General features: G+C 43.8%; 1 protein-coding gene across 1 annotated transcript; it reads right to left on the bottom strand.

The window, feature by feature from the left end:
* Positions 1-17,556: 17,556 nt before the first annotated feature.
* tmem236 (transmembrane protein 236) lies at positions 17,557-20,066 on the bottom strand (the record flags this gene model as incomplete). Its single annotated transcript, XM_081373703.1, has 4 exons — positions 17,557-18,167; positions 18,250-18,373; positions 19,303-19,375; positions 19,819-20,066. 4 exons carry the CDS (start codon positions 20,064-20,066, stop codon positions 17,557-17,559), a joined length of 1,056 nt encoding a protein of 351 aa, XP_081229829.1.
* Positions 20,067-20,354: the final 288 nt, after the last annotated feature.

Raw genomic sequence — 20,354 nt, forward strand, 5'->3', positions numbered from 1 at the left:
GCTAGAGAAGTAGCATGTAACCGGTGTCAGAAAAAAGGTCACTATGCAAAAGTGTGCAGGTCAGGGGCTCTCAACGAAGTTAACACAGCAGTGTCAGATGAGGAGGGAATAGCTTTCCTAGGCACAGTCAGTTCAGATGGTGAACCCTGGCTAATCAACCTTAAAGTGAATGAGCACAAAGCTGTATTCAAAATAGATACAGGGGCAGATGTAACAGTGCTATCTGAAGATGTATTTCAGAAGTTGGAGTTTCCAGAGCTAGAGAGAGCAAAGAAAGTGCTGCAGGGTCCAGGTCTGACGCCCATCACAGTGAAGGGGAAGTTCACAGCTACCATAGAATCGGACAGTAAAAGTACCACACAGGAAGTGTATGTAGTCCCGGGTCTGAAGTTTAGCTTACTGGGACGTCCAGCTATCCAGGCATTGGGGCTAGTGGCTAGAGTAGACACAGTGGCACTGGACTCAGTCGAGAGAGTCAAGGAGCAGTTCCCCGCACTGTTCAAAGGGCTAGGCAAGATGGAGGGTGAATACAAGATAGAGCTTAAAGCAGACGCCAAACCATTCTCCATATCAACCCCACGACGAATCCCGCTGCCTCTCATGTCTAAAGTAAAAAAAGAACTCACACGCATGGAAGAGATGGGGGTGATCTCAAGGGTTGAACAACCCACAGACTGGTGCGCCGGAATGGTCACTGTACCAAAGCCAGGAAAAGATGAGGTGCGCATCTGCGTGGATCTGACCAAATTGAACGAGTCAGTCAAGAGGGAGAGACACATGCTCCCGTCAGTCGAACACACACTTGGACAGCTAGAAGGTGCCAAACTATTCTCAAAAATCGATGCAAACTCAGGGTTTTGGCAAATTCCCCTTGCCAAGGAGTCCGCCCTCCTCACAACATTCCTCACTCCCTTTGGGAGGTTTTGCTTTAACCGCCTCTGCTTTGGCATATCCTCGGCACCTGAACACTATCAGAAGAGAATGTCCCAGATACTGGAGGGGCTCGACGGTGTCCTGTGCCAAATGGACGACGTGCTTGTGTACGGAGACACACAGGCCCAGCACGACACACGACTGCTTGCAGTGCTGGGGAGGCTACAGGAGGCAGGCGTCACGCTGAGAGGTGAGAAATGTGAATTTTCAAAAAGCCATATCAAATTTCTCGGACAGATCATAGATGCAGCCGGCGTGAGAGCAGATCCAAACAAAGTGAGGGCAGTGACAGACATGGAGGAGCCTGAGGACACGAGCGGAGTGAGACGATTCCTCGGAATGGTGAATCACCTGGGAAAGTACTTACCTCATCTGGCAGAAAAGACACAGCCACTCCGGGACCTGTTAAATAAGCAAAACGTGTTTCAGTGGGGGCATGATCAACAAAGAGCCTTCAACAGCATCAAAGAGGAGCTGAGCACGCCACCAGGGCTGGCGCTCTACAACGCAAAAGCAGAGACGGTTGTCTCAGCTGACGCGTCATCATTTGGACTGGGAGCTGTGCTGCTCCAGAGACAGGAGGATGGCCACCTCAAGCCAGTCGCATATAGCTCCAGATCACTCACAGACACTGAGAAAAGGTACGCACAGATTGAGAAAGAGGCTTTGGCAATCACATGGGCGTGCGAGCGCTTCTCAGACTTCCTGGTGGGCATCACGTTCCACGTTGAAACGGACCACAAGCCTCTGGTTCCGTTACTAGGCTCCAAGAGCCTGGATGAGCTCCCGCCACGCATTCAGAGACTCAGAATGAGACGTATGGCTTTCAGCTTCTCCATCTCCCATGTGGCCGGCAAGAAGTTGGCCACGGCAGACGTGCTGTCAAGGGCGCCGTTGAGAGACAGAGGGCAGCCGGAGCAGGAAGAGGAAGTCCACCTGTACGTAAATATGATTATGTCAACCCTCCCAGCTACAGAAAAGAGGCTACGAGAAATAAGGGAACACCAGGAACGTGATGAAATACTGAGCCAAGTGAAAAAGTACTGTACTGAGGGCTGGCCAGACCGATCCACAATGGACAGAGCTTACCTACCGTACGCACATGTGGAGGAAGAGCTATCAGTGGAGAATGACTTATTACTGAAAGGATGTAGGCTTGTAATTCCCAAGCTGCTACAGACAGACATCCTTCAGAAATTGCACGCAGGACACCAAGGTATAGCAAAATGTCGTGAAAGAGCCAAACAATCTGTCTGGTGGCCGGGACTGTGTACACAGCTTCAGAAAGTGGTCGAGGGCTGCGACATATGTGCAGAAGAAAGAATCAACCCCAAAGAGCCTCTGCTGCCTACAGAATTCCCTGATAGACCATGGGCAAAGGTGGGTGCCGACTTGTTTCAGTGGAACGATAACCAGTATCTATTGGTGGTAGACTACTTTTCCCGTTTTATTGAGGTAGCTAAACTCACATCAACAACCTCATTAGCAGTAGTGGAACATTGCAAGTCTATCTTCGCCAGGCATGGCATACCGTCCGAGGTCATGACAGATAATGGACCCCAGTTCTCGTCTGAAAGCTTCGCTCAGTTTGCAACACAGTGGGGGTTCACACACACAACATCCAGCCCCAGATATGCTCAGAGTAATGGAGAGGCAGAGCGTGCCGTGCGGACAGTTAAAGGCCTCCTCCAGAAAGAAAAAGACCCGTATTTGGCACTCATGGCTTACAGAGCCACACCACTCGCCAACGGGTACAGTCCAGCACAGCTGTCAATGGGCCGGCAGCTCAGAACAACAGTTCCGGTAACTCTGTCATCTCTCAATCCAGGCTGGACTGACATAACCAAACTCAAGGAGGAGGAACAGAAGAAGAGACAGAGATTGAGCTGGAACTTCAACAAAAGACACAGAGCTCAACATCTCAAAAGACTGATACCAGGCGACCATGTCTGGGTAAAGGACATAAAGGAGAAGGGGACAGTGATAAGACAGGCGGAAGCACCAAGGTCATATGTCATTGACACTCCCAGAGGGAACCTGCGCCGCAACCGAAACCACCTTGTCTCTACACCAGTGGCGCCAGCAGCGCAGACCATCCTACCAGACCACCCTACCAGACCATTCAACCAGACCATTTTACCAGAGCCAGAGCAACTTACTGGTCAGCCAGTGAGGCCAGATCATGCAGAGCCAGGCCCAGTTCAACCATCCAGTCCTGAGCCTCCGGCACGCTACCCTGCAAGAGAGAGACGACCTCCAGGGTACCTGAAGGACTTTGTGGCTAAATAGCAGGTTACCCTGGTGAGACTGAGTGATTTCTACGGGGCAGAATAAACCCCCACACTCAGTAGAAGGATTGGGCAGTCTACCCCATCTTCTTAGTTCAGATTTTCAGTTAATGTTCATATGCTTATGTTTCATAAGATACAGTTTGATTTATAACTCTACAGTTAACTTTTGATATAGTCTGTTATAGTACAGAGGGGTTAGTTAAATCTTGAGTTATAGATCAGTACAACTGATCTTAGAAAGGGGGATGTAGTGTTAAGGGGTTTTATAGGACACATAATGTGACATTGCCCCCATGTGGTGAGGCAGGGGAGTGTGTAAACCAGGAAGGGTAATAAAGTCATGCTTTGAGACATGCTCTCTCCGTGTTTATTTGTTAAGTTAGAACCACTTAACTCAACACAAACAACACGCGAAAACTGAAGGATTTTATGAATGGGAGTTGTTTCCAACATAAACGGACCTCGATAGACGCAGAAAGAGTGTTTCTTGTAACGCTACTTAGAAAAAACTGCAGTACAACCGTATATATATTTTTAAGTGGTATGTTTATTGTTTTCAATAATGTGAAAATTAATTCGAGAATTAACTTGAATGTGCAGCAATTTGTACAAATAGAGAGTATGTAGGCCTACTATATTTGTTGTAGCCATTAAATAAGAGCATTTAGTTACATATTTGTTCAAATATTATAATGTAATTTTTTCCATCTATGTTGATTATGAAAAGTGAACACCATGATCATCTTCATCTTTGCAGCAGACACTGACAGAAAACACTAGTTTATTAATAAAAATCAATGCACGCGTGTCACCGGATTTACAAATGCACATCTTGCTTATTGCACGCACACTCGGCACACATTTGATGTCGAAATAACAAGATATTGTGTTGAAATAACATTATTAATAATAAATCTTTAATAATATTTGATTGAATGCCGAATGTTGTGCTTGTTCAATTTAATAAAATTAATACTTTAATTGTGATCATTAAAATAATTGAATATTAAATATTAAGTGGCCAATTTTTGCTCATTTATTAAAAGTATTTATATATATAATATATATAGCACCCCCTCAGCACACGTTAAAAAATTATCATTTAAACTGTCAGTTGCAGAGCGCCAGATATACGTAAGTTTTGACCACAATCTTTGAATTACAAAAGTAAATGTCATATTGAATCGATATGGGTGATGTACAATTAATACATCTGTGGTTTGAATGTTTTCATTATTTCTATTCGTAGTTTGGATCTTGTGCCATGTCATCACGCTTATGTTCATGTTTTGAGAAATCTTGATAATAGGGTGAATTAGTCATGATATTGTCACAAATTTAAGATTATTGAGTGTATTTCAAATCTAAGTGTTTTGCACATTGAAGATTCGCTCATTGTATTTCCTCGTGTTGACTCACAGGTTCCGTCAAGTTGACTAAAAGCTTGTTCACCAACCGGATTTATTACCTCAGTCACTACATAAGTTGCAGAGCACCAGATACAGGTGAGTTTTCACTGCAATCTTTGGCAATCATTAAAATTAACTATCAATTTGAATTGATGTGTGTAAAATAAGTAACTTATTATATCTGTTCTTTTAAATGTTACTGTTTTTATTGATATTGGAAATGGTTGTGGCGCTCTCGTGAACTCATTTTGAGGCCCACACAGAAGAAAAAGAATAGTTGAAAAAAGTATTTTTTCTTTTCTTTTTTTTACGAAGTATTCTCGTTGCTTGATAAACTTAAGGTTGAGCCACTGTAGTCACTTGGACTATTGTAACAATGTTTTTACAATTTTTTCTGGGCTGGCAGATATCGATTACCCAGCAGTCTATGAAGGAGTGAGCCAGCTCTCAGATTTCATCAAAAATATCTTAATTTGTGTTCCGAAGATGAACGAAAGTCTTACAGGGTTGGAACAACACCTTTAATGCTTTTCATAGTTTCTTTTTGAAAGGAATGTTGTGAACAGGATGTTTCATGTGTTGGTATGTTGTGGGAGTGGCATTTTAGAGTGTTTAGTTTAATTGATGAATTTGTTGAAGCTTGAGAGCATAAATAATTGGTAACTTAGTTGATATTAAAATGGCATTTAAGCCAATTCATAGGTCTTTAATGTGTTAAACAATGTTTAAACGGTATCTTTTGGAACAGAGGATGTTTCTATATTGAATGCTGTGGGTTGATCTTGTTTAATGTAACAGATTAATCCACAAGACATGCATTGAGACAGGTGTAAAACACCTTTTCACAAGGTTGTTTTCTGCAATTTCATTGCAGTTCATTGCAAAAAAAAATTGAATTGTATATAACACCTGATGTACTTGTTACATCATAAGAAGAATGGCATCTACGCTAATGTTAGTCTTTTTGTTTATTCCAAGGTTTACTGAAGTCAGCCAGATCCGGGCCGTATCCAGATCAGGTGGTGGACCTGCGCCTGGACACGTCCACAACGCATCCCTGAAGTGCCAGCCTCATCAGCCCTGTGAAGGCCTCATCGACACTACAGCCATCAGCACTGATCCTCAACAAACTCGTCTCCATACCGGCGTGACTCCGACTTCCAGTCAGATGAAACTGGATAATATTCTGAATGTTCTGATCCAATCTGACTTCTGACCTGTAATGCTGCCTGAATCATAATCATACACTGTTCGTTCTTTGCCCAGAGGTGAACTGAGTGACTGAGCCTGGGTTCTCCCAAGGTTTTTTTTCTCCATTCTGTCACCTGATGGAGTTTTGGTTCTTTGCCACTGTTGCCTTGGCTTTTGGCTTGCTTAGTTAGGGACATTTAATATTCAACAATATTATTGATTTGCCTTACTTAAGGTGAAAGATGACGCAATTTTCTCCTAGAAACAAACTTTGTTGTATTATTTTCATGTTATCACTGTGCTGCTTTGATACAATCTGTATTGTAAAAAGTGCTATATAAATAAAGGTGACTTAACTAATTAACTTATTGTAAATTGTATCAGTGATCGTCAATTTTACATATTTTTTTAAATCAAATGTATTTTACAAATTAATGTTCTAGTAGTAATTCATTATTTGGTACTGCTGCAGTTTTTAAAACACAACTTTAGTTGGCTGAACTTATTGGGTGTAGTTTAGAAAACTAATCTTTAGTTTGTTGAACTTATTGGGTGTAGTTTAGAAAACTTAACTTTAGTTGACTGTGTTATGATTTGGTTGAAGCAGAGGAGGAAGCAGGATCCAAGTGCAGTAGTCATTTATTAAATTAACTCAAAACTTCTCCTACACAAACTCAGGACTGAGACTCGGGAACAGAACAACCACCATGGTGCAACAATATACAAGAACTGACAAAGACTGAACTAAACACAGGGCTTAAATACACAGACAGACAAGCTAAACAAGATAACAAGGGGGCGTGGCTAAACAGAAACAGCTGTGAACATTTAGACAATCAACCAATGACAACATGACAACAGACAGGGGAACACAAGGCAAGATCACATGACTAGAACAGGGATCACATGACAGACAAGAACCAGGAACAATAAACAAAACCCAAACCGTGACATAGCCCTCCCCCTATGGGCGGCTCCTGACGCCCATAAAAATAACAAAAAGTTCATGAGGGCGGTGAAGCGGAGGCGGTCTCGGGGGCGGGATGGAGGGCCAGGCCCGTGGAGCAGCAGAGGGCCTGGAGACTGTAGCAGGACTGGAGGCCAGGACGGATCAGGCAGTGCAGGCGACCCTTCAGGCGGCCAGGGCGGAGACGACCCTTCGGGAGACCATGGCGGTGAGCACCCTTCGGGTGGCCATGGCGGTGAGGACCCTTCGGGTGGCCATGGCGGTGAGGACCCTTCGGGTGGCCATGGCGGTGAGGACCCTTCGGGTGGCCATGGCGGTGAGGACCCTTCGGGTGGCCATGGCGGTGAGGACCCTTCGGGTGGCCATGGCGGTGAGGACCCTTCGGGTGGCCATGGCGGTGAGGACCCTTCGGGTGGCCATGGCGGTGAAGGCTTATTGCCCCCCCCCAAAATTTTCTTGGGGAAGTTAACGGACTTAGGCGCCGGGTAGGAGGAGTCCGGTGGCGAAGGCGTGTCAGGGCTGGATGAGACAGGCGGTGAAGGCAGGTCAGGACTGGGCAGGACCAGCGGCGAAGAGGGCTCTGAGCTGGGCAGGACCAGCGGCGAAGAGGGCTCTGAGCTGGGCAGGACCAGCGGCGAAGAGGGCTCTGAGCTGGCGTGAAGTGCATGCTCGGCTGGACTGGCGTGAAGCTCTGGATCGGCAGGAGTGACGTGAACCGTCTCTGGATCAGCAGAAGCGACGTGAACCGTCTCTGGATCAGCAGAAGCGACGTGAACCGTCTCTGGATCAGCAGAAGCGACGTGAACCGTCTCTGGATTAGCAGAAGCGACGTGAACCGTCTCTGGATCAGCAGAAGCGACGTGAACCGTCTCTGGATCAGCAGAAGCGACGTGAACCGTCTCTGGACGTGAACCGTCTCTAGATCAGCAGAAGCGACGTGAACCGTCTCTAGATCAGCAGAAGCGACGTGAACCGTCTCTAGATCAGCAGAAGCGACGTGAACCGTCTCTAGATCAGCAGAAGCGACGTGAACCGTCTCTAGATCAGCAGAAGCGACGTGAACCGTCTCTGGATCAGCAGAAGCGACGTGAACCGTCTCTGGATCAGCAGAAGCGACGTGAACCGTCTCTGGATCAGCAGACGCGACGTGAACCGTCTCTGGATCAGCAGAAGCGACGTGAACCGTCTCTAGATCAGCAGAAGCGACGTGAACCGTCTCTAGATCAGCAGAAGCGACGTGAACCGTCTCTAGATCAGCAGAAGCGACGTGAACCGTCTCTGGATCAGCAGAAGCGACGTGAACCGTCTCTGGATCAGCAGAAGCGACGTGAACCGTCTCTGGATCAGCAGAAGCGACGTGAACCGTCTCTGGATCAGCAGACGCGACGTGAACCGTCTCTGGATCAGCAGACGTGACGTGCACAGGCTCTGGATCAGCAGAAGTGACGTGCACAGGCTCTGGATCAGCAGAAGCGACGTGAACCGTCTCTGGATCAGCAGAAGCGACGTGAACCGTCTCTGGATCGGCAGACGTGACGTGAAGCTCAGGCTCGGCGGGACGAGACCCTGGAACGATGGCCTTCGTGGCAGCACGTGCTGACATCAGCGGGGAATCGGCCACGCTGGAAACTAGTCCTTGACGGCCATAGACCAATCCAGTGGCTGGCTTGATGGTTGGCAAGACGTGATGATTCCCAGGCCGGGCGGGCGAGACGTGAACTGACTCTGGCTTGGCAGACAGGACGTGGAGCTGTGAAAACTCTGGACTGGGCGCGACCAGTGGTGAGGGCTCTGGGGGTACTGTGAGCTCGCAGGGTGTTTCATCAACCAAGCTCACAGTAAATGCCAAACCGCTCAAGGAGAGGGCCAGGTTGACATACCCTTCTAGGGTCCAGCCGGTATAGTCCTCCGGCATCAATTGAGCAATTTCATCATCCAGCCCACTCCAAAACAGGTCCATGAGCTGGATGTCATCTAACGCTCCCAGATGACAGCAAGATAAAAAATCCCTTGCATACCTCTCAATAGGCTGGACATCTTGGAACAACGAAGAAAGGAATTTCCTCAGGGCCTGGTTGCTAACCACTGCTGGATCCATTTTGTGGTCAGTTCTTCTGTTATGATTTGGTTGAAGCAGAGGAGGAAGCAGGATCCAAGTGCAGTAGTCATTTATTAAATTAACTCAAAACTTCTCCTACACAAACTCAGGACTGAGACTCGGGAACAGAACAACCACCATGGTGCAACAATATACAAGAACTGACAAAGACTGAACTAAACACAGGGCTTAAATACACAGACAGACAAGCTAAACAAGATAACAAGGGGGCGTGGCTAAACAGAAACACCTGTGAACATTTAGACAATCAACCAATGACAACATGACAACAGACAGGGGAACACAAGGCAAGATCACATGACTAGAACAGGGATCACATGACAGACAAGAACCAGGAACAATAAACAAAACCCAAACCGTGACAGACTGAACTAATTGGGTGTAGTTTAGAAAACTAATCTTTAGTTTGCTGAACTTATTGGATGTAGTTTAGAAAACTTAGCTTTAGTTGACTGAACTTAAATTCGAAGTTTACTTAACTAAATTAAATCAGTTCATTGTACTTTATAACTTGTCAGGTAAACTTATCCAAATTTGTCAGGTACACTTTTATAAATAAGTTAGTAAAACTCAAAAAAATCCATGCAAAAAGATAACAAAAAATAATGAGTTAAGTCAACAAAAGATTTTTTTACAGTATTGATACTTTGCAGTCACGTGACTACCACGGATACCTGGCGGGCAACAAACGGGTATTTTCAACGTTGAGTCCTGTAGTTCCAGGACTTTCTAGTAGCTATCAAGTCTGTTAGCGAGCTAGCTGCATAACTATGGACTAGGATTAACTCCAAGGTAGCTAAATTGTGTAAAGCAGACAACTTTTTTTAAGATAATCGAGCAGTAATAATTCCTCCATAAATAATCTAGCTCTACTGTTGGGTCATCTCTGGTTCTCATTGAAAATCATAGATATCGCAAACCTCAAAACAACCTATCACACACTTCTGTTATTGTTAGCAAAAGACGACAGCTGTTACTGTGCGTTCACACCGCCACCGGCGAGAGCGTCAAAGTGCCCGGAAATCATTCATTTTCAATTAATTTTGCCGCTCTCATCGGCGGCGGTGTGAACGTACAGTTAGCCTAGCTTAGACTCATAACACAAACAGCTGTCTCGCCGAACCAGCTGGTGATGAATACTGGTGGTGTTGATTGACAAAACTACAGTAACTTAAAGACACGATTAATTACATTATCATACACCCATTGTATTCAAACAAATGTTGAAATTACCTTTGATGGTAATTTGCACAGACGTGTGTATACTGTGAAGGTTGCTTATCTCATCTGCGGTTAGTGCATCCAATTGCACAACAACTATCTGGCATGTCGTTTACACCTCAAAAAACAACTTTTGTATAGTAAAACTGGCGACCCTTGATTAGTTTACTGGGTTTCGTTGCTGGAGAACGACGTTCTTGCCCGCCAGCCAGTACTTGTGACGTCACGTGCAAAGTATCAATATAGATCAGTGATTACAGTGTAATAATACATTGTGTAACAATGCCTTTATTATGATGTAATAATGAATGTGTAATTATAACTTTATTACAGTGTAAGTATACATGTATTACAGTGTAATAATGCATTGTGTAATTATACCTTTATTACAATTTTATAATAAATATCTAATTATACTTTTATTACAGTGTAATAATACATTGTGTAATTATACCTTTATTACAGTGTAATAATAAATGTGTAATTATACCTTTATTGCAATGTAATTATACCTTTATTGCAGTGTAATAATACATTGTTTAAATATACCTTTATTATGTCCTTCGGATGAAATGTTAAACCGAGGTCCTGACTCTCTGTGGTCATTAAAAATACCAGGATGTCCTTCGAAAAAAAGTAGGGGTGTAACCTCGGCATCCTGGCCATATTTGCCTCTTGGCCTCTGTCCATCATGGCCTCCTAATCATCCCCATACTGTATACTGATTGGCTTTATCACTGTCTCCTCTCTACCAGTAAGCTGATGTGTGGTGGGCGTTCTGGCACAATATGCCTGCTGTCACATCATCCAGGTGGATGCTGCACATTGGTGGTGGTTGAGGAGATTCCCCCTTCCATGAAAAAGCACTTTGAGTACCTAGAAAAGCGATATACTATGGAATGCCAAAGCTGTCAATATTAAAAATAAATAAATACATAAATAAATATACAAATAAATGTAAAAAATAAAAAAATAAATAAATAAATATATATATAAATAAATATACATAGAAAAGCAAAAAACGAAAATAAATAATTATTTATACATTTATTTCCTTATTTATGTATTTATTTCCATATTTATTTATTTATTCGTTTATTTATTTATACATTTATTCATTTATACATTTATTTATTTATACATTTATTTATTTTTACATTTATTTATTTCTACATTTATGTATTTCTACATTTATTTATTTATTCATTTATTTCTTCCTACATTTCTTCCTGCGTAGGGTAATGAGGAGGGCGTGGTTTACCTCAGACATAGCAATCGAGCTCAGAGTAAGCGAAGGCGAAAGGTTGAGGCCACAGTGACACCCTGTGGCGAAATACAATAAGTATAGCTCACTGACGTTGATGCGGTCTGTGACTGCGAGGTATATGGTCAAAATCCTAAATCTTACTGTGTGACATGGATAGGCTACTCTTTATTCCGGACATGGCCGTTGAACATCGTTTGTCTGGATTTGTAAAATGTCCTGGGCAGGCCCAGCTGCAGGATGAAATGACTAAGGGGGCATGTGAAATTGTTAAGGGGGCTTAACTTTATACCATCAATGAACAATACACACACTGATAACTTGCTTAGTAAAAAAGATAAGACAGCATCATTTATTATGCATATATTAACCCTTTCACGCTTAATTTTAATATTTTATAACTGACTCCCATAGTGAGTTTTTTCAAGGCGACTGTTATTTTAGAACGTTCCCCCTTAATGTTTCCATGGCGACGCGTCATATTTGTCACGTGACACACCGCAGCCACAATAACCATAGATATCATGTCTTAAGGCGGAGTCACTTCCGGCATCACCGGCGGCCATCTTACTACAGGGCTCTGTGAATTAAGGTGAGTGATCAGCATGCACACAAATCCTCTTATCTCGGTGAAATCTTGACGGATTTACAAACGGTTTGGTTTCTTACAAATGTCATTACCGTGGCTATAATTCTTTCATATGGAAGTCCATTTGTATAATTTTTCATATGTGTGCAGTTTCATAGCTACATCTCTGACGTTTATAACAAACCAAACCGTTTGAAAATGTCACGGGTTGGGTAAATACAAAAAGGTGCAAGGACTCAAGTGCAGAGAAGAAATATTTATTAATAAAAGAAAAGCTAAACACAAAACAAAACCCACAAGGGGGAAAACATAGCTAGTAAATACAAAACCAAAAACAGAACAAGAACTTACTGGGGAATCACAGGGAACAGGAAACATTAGACAATGAACCGACACAGACTGCAAACAAGAGGGGACTTATAAAGGGAACTAATCAAGAGGGAACAGGTGGAAAAACTCAAACAATAATCAGATAACAAGTGGGAGGGATCAGACAATGACATGAGCACATGGCCCAAAATAACAAAACACCCATGTGCAGCACAAGACAGGACAGGCATGTGACATTACCCCCTCCCTACGGAGCGACTACCAGACGCTCCATCAGACCAGGGCGGGGCGGGAGGAACAGACCAGGGCGGGACGGGAGGAACAGACCAGGGCGGGACGGGAGGAACAGACCAGGGTGGAGACTCTCCTTCGGGCGGCCAGGGCGGAGCAGACTGTCCATCGGGCGGCCAGGGCGGAGACTTCCCCTGACACCACCGGCTCAGGAACTGGAACCACTGGCTCAGGCACTAGAACAGACACCACCGGCTCAGGAACTGGAACAGACACCGGCTCAGGAACTGGAACCACTGGCTCAGGAACTGGAACAGACACCACCGGCTCAGGAACTGGAACAGACACCACCGGCTCAGGAACTGACACCACCGGCTCAGGAACTGACACCACCGGCTCAGGAACTGGAACAGACACCGGCTCAGGAACTGGAACCACTGGCTCAGGAACTGGAACAGACACCACCGGCTCAGGAACTGGAACAGACACCACCGGCTCAGGAACTGGAACTGACACCACCGGCTCAGGAACTGACACCACCGGCTCAGGAACTGACACCACCGGCTCAGGAACTGACACCACCGGCTCAGGAACTGACACCACCGGCTCAGGAACTGACACCACCGGCTCAGGAACTGACACCACCGGCTCAGGAACTGACACCACCGGCTCAGGAACTGGAACAGACACCACCGGCTCAGGCACTGGAACTGGCACCACCGGCTCAGGCACTGGAACTGGCACCACCGGCTCAGGCACTGGAACTGGCACCACCGGCTCAGGCACTGGAACTGGCACCACTGGCTCAGGCACTGGAACTGGCACCACTGGAACTGGCACCACCAGCTCAGGCACTGGAACTGGTACCACCGGAACTGGTACTGGAACTGGCACCACCGGCTCAGGCACTGGAACTAGCACCACTGGAACTGGCACTGGAACTGGCACCACCGGCTCAGGCACTGGAACTGGCACCACCGGCTCAGGTCCTGGAACTGGCACCACCGGCTCAGGCTCAGGAACAGACACCGGCTCGACGGCGGCCATCTTGTCAGGGGACACAGGCTCGGCAGGCGTGATGTGAACAGGCTCGGCGGCGGCCATCTTGTCCAAAGACACAGGCTCGGCAGGCGTGACGTGAACAGGCTCGGCGGCGGCCATCTTGTCCGAAGACACAGGCTCAGCAGGCGTGACGTGAACAGGCTTGGCGGCGGCCATCTTGTCCGAAGACACAGGCTCGGCAGGCGTGACGTGAACAGGCTCGGCGGCGGCCATCTTGTCCAAAGACACAGGCTCGGCAGGCGTGACGTGAACAGGCTCGGCGGCGGCCATCTTGTCCGAAGACACAGGCTCGGCAGGCGTGACGTGAACAGGCTCGGCGGCGGCCATCTTGTCCGAAGACACAGGCTCGGCAGGCGAGACGTGAAAAGGCTCGGCGGCGGCCATCTTGTCCGAAGACACAGGCTCGGCAGGCGTGACGTGAACCGGACTCGGGATCACCGGAACTGGGACCACCGGAACTGGGACCACCGGACTCGGGACCACCGGAACTGGGACCACCGGACTCGGGACCACCGGGACTGGGACCACCGGGACTGGGACGGAGGGAGTCTTCCTTCTCCTTCGTTTCGGGACCACCGGAACTGGGACCACTGGACTCGGGACCATCGGACTCGGGATCACCGGAACTGGGACCACCTTCCTGGCCATTCTCTCCTGATGGCGAATAAGACCCTCCACCATCGCCTCAAAACTGACCCCGTCAAACGCCGATCGGATCAGCCAGTCCATCGGTTCGTCGAGCGCATGATTAAATAAGTCTTTACGAGCCTCCACGTCAAGATTCAGCCCCTCAGCTGCGCTACAAAACACGTGACTGAATTCTCTCACCCCCGTCCCCTGCTGACGAAGGGAGATTAGTTCCTGAAATTGGAGAATCCGCTCCCAGTGCGGACAGGAGACTGGTTGCGCCCCCTTTCTCCGCTGAGTCCTCATTGGTCGGTTCATTCTGTCACGGGTTGGGTAAATACAAAAAGGTGCAAGGACTCAAGTGCAGAGAAGAAATATTTATTAATAAAAGAAAAGCTAAACACAAAACAAAACCCACGAGGGGGAAAACATAGCTAGTAAATACAAAACCAAAAACAGAACAAGAACTTACTGGGGAATCACAGGGAACAGGAAACATTAGACAATGAACCGACACAGACTGCAAACAAGAGGGGACTTATAAAGGGAACTAATCAAGAGGGAACAGGTGGAAAAACTCAAACAATAATCAGATAACAAGTGGGAGGGATCAGACAATGACATGAGCACATGGCCCAAAATAACAAAACACCCATGTGCAGCACAAGACAGGACAGGCATGTGACAGAAAATCGGTAGAAAATTGAGCAAGTTATGGTTATTTAAAAGTACATGCACCATGTTACGAGTGAGCGAGCACCCTGTCGTAAGATGGCCGCCGTGTGCGGACGTCGACCTCCATTGGCCAGCAGCGCAGACGAGACATGTAGCCTTTATATGATATCTATGACAATAACTCTGATGTATCGCTTTTATTTCCTTTTCCCTTTTTTATTCAAAATATTCACAAACTTGCTTACCATGTCATCAACTATCTGATATTCCGATTCTCAAAAATGTGTATGTGAGTGTGTTTGGTCATTTAAAAACCTTTATAACTAATCTTGATCTTGATCTAACAGTTACTATAACGAGATCTTTGCGCCGCAGTTCAGAGAATCCTGTGGCTGTGAGTCATCAGTTTCTCCCGAAAAATAAATGCAAGAAAGTGGTCGGTGAACTGTGAGAAGAGTAAACTTTATAGTTACTTACTGTGTTTGTCTGATATGAATAACACACGTCGGAAAATTATATTTAAAATGCAATGGTCTCGTTTCAAAAGCATTGGTCAATATGCTTGCGTCGACTTCACTGTAGCCTATATGTGCCCTGCTTCCTTTCCGTGAGTTCTGACCGAAAAATGGAAAATATCAAGCGCTTCCGTTTCAGAGTCCCTGTTTCATGTTTGTTAGCCCAGGACATTTTACAAATCCAGACAAACGTTCAACGGCCATGTCTGGAATAAAGAGTAGCCTATCCATGTCACACAGTAAGATTTAGGATTTTGACCATATACCTCGCAGTCACAGACCGCATCAACGTCAGTGAGCTATACTTATTGTATTTCGCCACAGGGTGTCACTGTGGCCTCAACCTTTCGCCTTCGCTTACTCTGAGCTCGATTGCTATGTCTGAGGGAAACCACCCCCTCCTCATTACCCTACGCAGGAAGAAATGTAGAAATAAATAAATGTAAAAATAAATAAATGTATAAATAAATAAATGTATAAATGAATAAATGTATAAATAAATATAAGAATATATATGAATATATAAATAAATATGGAAATAAATAAATAAATACATAAATAAGGAAATAAATGTATAAATAATTATTTATTTTCGTTTTTTTGCTTTTCTATGTATATTTATTTATATATATATTTATTTTATTTTTATTTTTTACATTTATTTGTATATTTATTTATGTATTTATTTATTTTTAATATTGACAGCTTTGGCATTCCATAAGCTACGAGATGAATCGTAACCATAAAACATTTGATTCGGACAAAAAAAAAAAACTTTTGAAAACGGCAAAAATAATAATAATTCAAGACTGTAAACAGAGGACTTCAGTGTAGACATCATGTCTATGGCTGCCACTGTCTATGGTAGCTGCTCGATCGCTCTAGTCTAGCTGTTTGCGGGTTTCCATGGTAATGTCGCTGTTACGCTTACAATTGTGACAGTTTTCCTTTGATGGCTGTGGGCGGGGTGCTGAACCAGGGAACGCAGAGATTAATGCATTATGATGTCTGATAATTCCATGCAGCCTGGTTGTCTCTGTGTAGTCTTGCTAATTATGCAGTCTCATATATGCCATGTATTTGCCAGGAGATGAAAAATAATTCAAGTGGAAAAACAATATTTGGTGCTGAAGGAGACGGAGCTGAGCTCTTTCAAGGTGTGTTGTGGACCTGACAAGGCGGAGCTGCGCTCCGGTCCAATTTAACCTCTGAGTATATATATATATATATATATATATATATATATATATATATATATATATACTGTAAATATACTATATATATATAGATATATACTGTATATATATATATATATATATATATTAAAATGTGTTAAAAGATCTAGTAAAAAGAATGTAGAACTGTAGGAACTCTCTCACACTGTCTTAGCTCTTAAGGTTGCAAATGCATTATCTGACAGCAACAATAACATATCGAGTGTGCCCATTTATCTTGAAATTAAAAAGAAATGATGGATGGAATTATGGTTTGCAGCAATATGAGGATTCATTTATGAGATGCAAGGGGATTTCTGATCATGGAAATTCAAAAGCTTCTCTGCATCTTATGATATGCATGAGAGTAGAATCAAAGTATTACTGTTCAGGCTTTTTATGAAAAGCAATCAGTTTTTACATGATCAAAACATGTCCTGGCATAATATGAGCTTGCATTATCTTAAGTCAGTGGAATAGCTCCACTCATATGCTGAAATGAAATTCAACAATAAATGTTTGCAATATCAGATGTTCTTAATAAAATGTTATATTTTACAAATTTGAATGACAGTTGGCATAGTGAATTAAAACGTACATTAATAAAAAAAAAAAAATGCATGGATTGTGATGCATAGAAAAACACCAAAAAAAAAAACAAAAAAACAGAAAGCCTTAAAACATGTAATGTACTCAAAATATTAACAAATAAAACAGCATTTACCAATATATTTTTCAATAAATATTAATAGAATGACTAAACATTCAGATCCATCTATAGTTTTGGTCATCTGTAAAACAAAAAATAACAATCATGAAATATACACTTTCATTCGGAGACGGAAACATATTTACAAGTTAAAATTCACAGGCTGTAAATCTGTATGGATTTCTTCTGCTATTTTTACCACAATGTCCTCAGAACATGCTTCTTTTGTTCAGCAGCTTTAGTTTAGTCATAAAGACAAAGTACACAAAAGATACCACAGCAAGAATGTTCTTTAGTATGTACAGGACGGGGGTCACGTAACCGAAGACCCCCACCAGGCATATGCGTACCACCAGAAAGGGCAAATCTTGGGAAAGGACACCGGATGAAGCCAGCAGAGGACTGTCTGGAGTTATGACAGCACGCAGGATGGACAGATAAGCCAGTATGTAAATGGGAAACACCCACGCTGAGTAATACACCGAATCAGTCCCGGCCACCCTCACCATTTCCACTGTGTCAAACCAGAACATGAAGGTAGCCATAAAGAGGTCATGCCGAGGGTCTCGTATCCAGACGAAGCGAAAGGGACCTGAGTGAGAATGAGAGGAGTAGAGATATGCCGCGCTGCTGGCGCGAGACGGGCCGTGCCCATCTGCGTCTCCCCAGCGGCCTGAGAGTGACCCGTTCCTGACCGCCGACCTTGGAGACGTGTCGCCGTCCCGTCCGTTAGCCTGCAGCTGTGAGGACACTGATGTCACCTGCTCCAAGTGAGTCAGAACCGGAGCCGGCATCTCAAAGTCCAGCTCTAATCCGCTTGCTTTTTAAAAAGAGCATAAAGGTAGAGCACAACTTAGACAGATCATTTAATTGGCCTGTATTTATTGCCTATTATCTCTTACCCTGTCCTGTCAGACGAAGAGGACGAATTCTCTCCACTATGTCCACACAAATGAGGGAGAACAAGACCAGAGAGACGGGGAGCTCAGTGAAGCGGTCATACTTAATGCCAGCGTCAACCTGAACCTGCACAACCATAATTAGGCCAGAAGGTTGCTGAGAGAAGAAAGTGCTAGGAGCAAAAAGCCTTTTAGCATCCCAAGAGAAAATAGAGATGGAAGACTGACAATGAGTTTTAGATATATCACCAAAAACCAATCAAAAACCGTGAGAACCCCTTTAGAAACTGGTAATGCATTGACAGGTAATGCACATCTGAAGACTTGCGGGCCTCGTGATTTTAACCAGACTTAAGTTGGCTGTAATACAGCTCCATTCACATTCCACAGTCTATAATACCCCATCTTTGGGTTAATAGTAAATCCGACAGTGAGTTACTGAGTACCTCAGAGAGGATCTGTTTATGAAAGTTCGTGTTGATGAGCCCTACGGTTTTTATTACATACCGAAACTGCCATAATGTCTCTCACACACAGTATTTATTTGGTACTTTCAGAACAAAGAAATGATATGGTGTTTGTATATGTTCAAATGGATACAGACTTGTTAAAAATAAAAGTTCTACGTTTTACAGCCTGATTCCATTAAGAACCTTTTTAAGTTCCAAATTATTCTCTAGTCCTCAGGAGTCATGTTTAAATCAGCCCAGAAACCAATGTTATTAAGAACTAATAACATAACATGAAACATTTTAATCTCCAAATAACCATATGGCAAATCGAAAACAATCTACATTGAACCAGGGAAGAACCTTTATTTATTTTTTGTAATTGATAATATGGATTCTAATAATATTTTATTTTAATATACCAGTGTTACAATGTAATTACAAAATAATTGTAATTAACAACATGTACTTACTTTAGGTTTGGGGTTTAGTGTTAGTTGCTTGTAATTATGCATATTAACTGTTATTAATACAGGAAATGCATTCAAATAAAGTGTTGCTGCATATTCATATAGTCGTTTCTTAATGAGACTGAATAATGAATTACCTTTGAGTTGGCTATGATGATAGCAAAGCATGGTAAAGTGCTGAGAATCACATATGCAAGTGTAACAGGTCTCCTGCAGAAGAAATAAGAGCGTTTTCATTATAAAACACAAATAGCATCACAAACCAAGAGACATAGGTTAGAAATTAAGAGCATAATTTCATATTTTTCATATTAGAAGGGGGAGGGGTCCCATGATGTGCCTTACTTAAAATGCAGCTTGGTTTATAGTTAGTTGACATGACATTTTTAGACATGTTGTGTGACATGCTATAATTCGTTTTCAGTATTTTCCCACACAATTCTATCATTCGTTTTTATGACTATACTGAATCTATTACAACAATTTGTTATTACACCACAGAACCAAAAGGCAAAAAAACGGTGATTCTGAAATGTGAAAATTGAAACTAATCAAGAAACGAAATTCAAACTAAAAAGTTACTGTTGAATAATAAAAGAGTTCATGGATCAACTAGCCTCATATAAAAATGGAGAAGCAGCGGTTATACTCACCAGTTAGTCACTTCTGAGAACCGTTGAGTCTTAAGGATGAAGTATTTCAAAGGAACCCACACAAACAGGGTTGCAGACGCCATATAGGCCACAGAGGCCGCCACCACCAGCCAGTAGGCAGTGTTACTAGACTTCACAAGTCGAATGACTGAAGCAAAGCGCTCCATAACTACAAACACAGGAATACAGAGACATGCGAACTGCAGAAGCTCATAAAGGATGAGTTTGACAGTCTTCCATGAGGGCATCTTGACAGTACGAGTCTTCAGTAAATCCCCACGAGTGAGCCGTCACTGAATGCATCCAGTGCATCTCCCACAACACTGAATGACTGAACGCGCTGGACTCTGTACACTGGCACTGCTTACACTGCATTCTTACCTGTGCTCTTTTATTGGCACGGTAATGAAGCAGTCATTCTCTTTTTATGGAGTTATGGAAGAAAAATGTGTCAGTAGCAAACTGAAACATTACATCCAATCATGATAAGCTGCAATGCCCCCACATCAAAAACATGTAATACTGGTGTTCTTAGC

This window comes from Scardinius erythrophthalmus (assembly GCF_964197995.2).
Source record: "Scardinius erythrophthalmus genome assembly, chromosome: 9".
Classification (NCBI taxonomy): domain Eukaryota; kingdom Metazoa; phylum Chordata; class Actinopteri; order Cypriniformes; family Leuciscidae; genus Scardinius; species Scardinius erythrophthalmus.